At 35.5% G+C, this 2,885-nt stretch overlaps 1 protein-coding gene across 4 annotated transcripts in view; it reads left to right on the forward strand.

Moving 5' to 3' along the window:
- Window positions 1-2,885, forward strand: part of ADGRG6 (adhesion G protein-coupled receptor G6) — a 109,602-nt gene that overhangs the window by 87,320 nt on the left and 19,397 nt on the right. For all 4 annotated transcript variants that reach the window (XM_005420097.2, XM_031056247.1, XM_031056248.1 and 1 more), the window contains 2 exons: window positions 352-397; window positions 2,092-2,198. In XM_005420097.2, the coding sequence (XP_005420154.1) occupies window positions 352-397; window positions 2,092-2,198 (153 nt within the window). The remainder of the gene's footprint in view (window positions 1-351; window positions 398-2,091; window positions 2,199-2,885) is intronic.

Consider the following 2,885-nt stretch of genomic DNA (forward strand, 5'->3'; position numbering starts at 1 on the left):
GATTCATGGAGAAGCCCTAAGGCAGTAAACAGGTAAAAGTATTTAGATTATATAAAAGACATAATATTCATGGATAACTTCAGTAATGAGAAAACTTCATTATTCTGAGAATGTGCAAAAGGAACTGTTGAACAGTACATAGAAGCAGTGCTCTAGATTTTGCAATTTGGACAAATCTATTTTTCTAGCAGAAAAAAACTCTAATTTGACACTAGGCAAATTTTCAACTATCTAATGATATGGATTCTTCAGCTGATTAAATGAAAATATATGCATTGCAACATCTGTTGTAAATGATGAGATTTATGTCTGAAGAGAATATACAAAGTCTACTTTTACATCTGTTCTTAGGAAGATCCTAAACCTACCTGTGTCTTCTGGGATATGAACAAAAATGGTAAGTTTGAAAATACTGTAATTTCTTTCATGAGGGGGATAAATATGTCTGAGTCTTAAAATTGGTCACAGTATTGGCTATTTTGCTCCCAAATCGATCCTTTCAGGATTCAATAAAGTCTGCTCAATGAAGTGTAAAATTGCTTCTGGGTAACATAGTTACTTGTAACAGCAAATTTAAATACTCCTTTTAAAAGTTTGTTTTTAATGTAAATGTTTTTAACATTTACATTTTTTCCATTAAGTTCTTCCAATTTTTCCCATATCTGCAGTTTTTCTCTCATTTGTCTTTACGAGCAAATTAAATTATAATGCTACTCAGACACATGAATTGTTCTTAGCCATACTTTTAACTGTTCATTTTTTTAAGAACTGGGTTATATAGGTGTAAGATTGTGACTGTTACAGATTATAAGATTTTGTGGTCACATACAGAGACTCATGTTAATAAAGCAACATTTTAGAACATTCTTCATCAAAGAATGGTCGCTACTGCCAAACCTGTGTGTGATGTTTTACTCAGGCTCTTAATCCTTTCCGCAAAGTCGTTCTCTGGGATGAGTTTCCGGATGTCTCTGTTTTAGAGATCACTGCTGAGAAGTTTCTCTTCCTTACAATGAAACAGACAGAGCTGAGGATTTTGGATGGAGAGGTTCAGTACACAGAGTCTTGCAAGAAATAAAATTTAACATCCAAATTTGTCATTCAAAGTAGGAAATACAGACAGATCAACTGAGAAGAATTCAGGAGGGTTAAAATGAGCAAAAAATCATAGAAACTAGTTAGGAAGCTGAACTTAAGAATCACATTAAAGGAGAAAAACACAGGGAGGGAAGAAACTATTCACAGTGGCTGCTTGAGTGGAGAAGAGTTTTAAGTGGTTTTGGAACATCTTCACAGTATTCTTCACAGTATTTTGGGAGAATGTCTTGAATTTGAGTGTTGATTGTCTTGAAGTTACAGAGCAAATTACACTGGATTTTGTCAAGAGCCATGAGAAGAATGTCTTTAAGAGTCAGAGAATAAGAATGATTTCACAAAAGTAGCTCATATTTTGGCAGGGAAAAAATGAATAAAAAAACACATTTTACTTTTTAACATTTAATTTTTAAAACTAAAATCTTTCTACTTGTTTTTCAGAATGGTCTTTTCAAGTGGGATGGGTTGGGAATAGTTCACTTCATCTTTTTTTTGTAAGGCCACCAGAGATCATTTGGATTACCCACTCTGAGCTTCTGCATTACATGCTGCAGAGAGGAAGGGCGGGACCCTCTGCTCCTGGGCCATAAAAGCTTTCATGTGCCTGGGGATAGATGAGTGGTAGGCAGGCAGGTGTAGACATCACATCAGTGGGGGGAAAAGGAGTACTAAAACCATCTTCTTATTGGGTAAAACTAAGGTGTGTCTTAATGCACAACCCACGTCTTACTCACTAACCAAAAAGCTCTGTGCCTTTATTATCCATCTCCATCTGTTGCTTCTGCTCAGAAGTCCATTTCTGGGCACTCATCTGGGGTGAGTCTTTGCAGAAGCTAGGAAATCTGACACTTGCTTCTCTTGCAGTTGTTTTTAATGCTGGCTCATTCAATTTGAGAGAGCACTTCTGCATTTGCACAGGATGAAGTGAGAAATCTTCTAAAAGAGAGGTTGACATGTGTTTGTTAGACATCAGTTTCTCATGTTTCATTTCCACAGGTGGCAGTGGTGGCTGGAACCCTGCGGGCTGCCAGGTGGATGCAGAGTCCAATGAAAATGAAACTGTGTGCTTATGCAACCACCTCACACATTTTGGGGTCCTAATGGTAGGCAAACTCACTACTCACCATGTTACTTTTCCCAGGAACAGCAAGACAGCCTTTGTCTGGTGGCAAGACAACTCTCATTTTTGTTATTTGGGTTCTTTTTTTGCATATAATTTATAGTAATAATAATACATTATTTCCCCCTTATTATCATAAAATTATCTTGTCCTTATCACTAGCTAGTGATAAGGATTCAGGAACAAGATAATGAATAAAGTTAGCAATGGAAGAATATTATTATTATCATTATTAAATTCTTTAAAAGTGGCTAAATATTATTTTTTAAATAACTAAAATGTACCCATGAGATTTTTCTATGTGTTAAAAATACTGCGCCACAAAAGACCTGAGATTGAGACTTCTGAGTGATACCAAAATACAAATAGCATATTATAACATTATAACATCCAACTTAATATAACCAAGGCCCAGTACTAACATTTCCACTAGAGAGACAGGAAAAAAGTGATCTTAATGAGTCCTAAGTTTTGGAATATCTCTGACATATCCCTTAACAGTATAATCTGACAAAAGTGACCTGCAGCTGAAGAAGGAGGTATGGAACAAGAGGGAAGTGAATAAGAAAGTCTATTTGAAATTTCCAGAATGAGAAAGTGAGAAGTTGCTTGCAGGGAAAAAAAAAAAGCATGAGAAATAGTTAGAAATGCTGTTTTCAGAACAAAAAGA

This window comes from Geospiza fortis, unplaced genomic scaffold (assembly GCF_000277835.1).
Source record: "Geospiza fortis unplaced genomic scaffold, GeoFor_1.0 scaffold162, whole genome shotgun sequence".
Lineage (NCBI taxonomy): Eukaryota > Metazoa > Chordata > Aves > Passeriformes > Thraupidae > Geospiza > Geospiza fortis.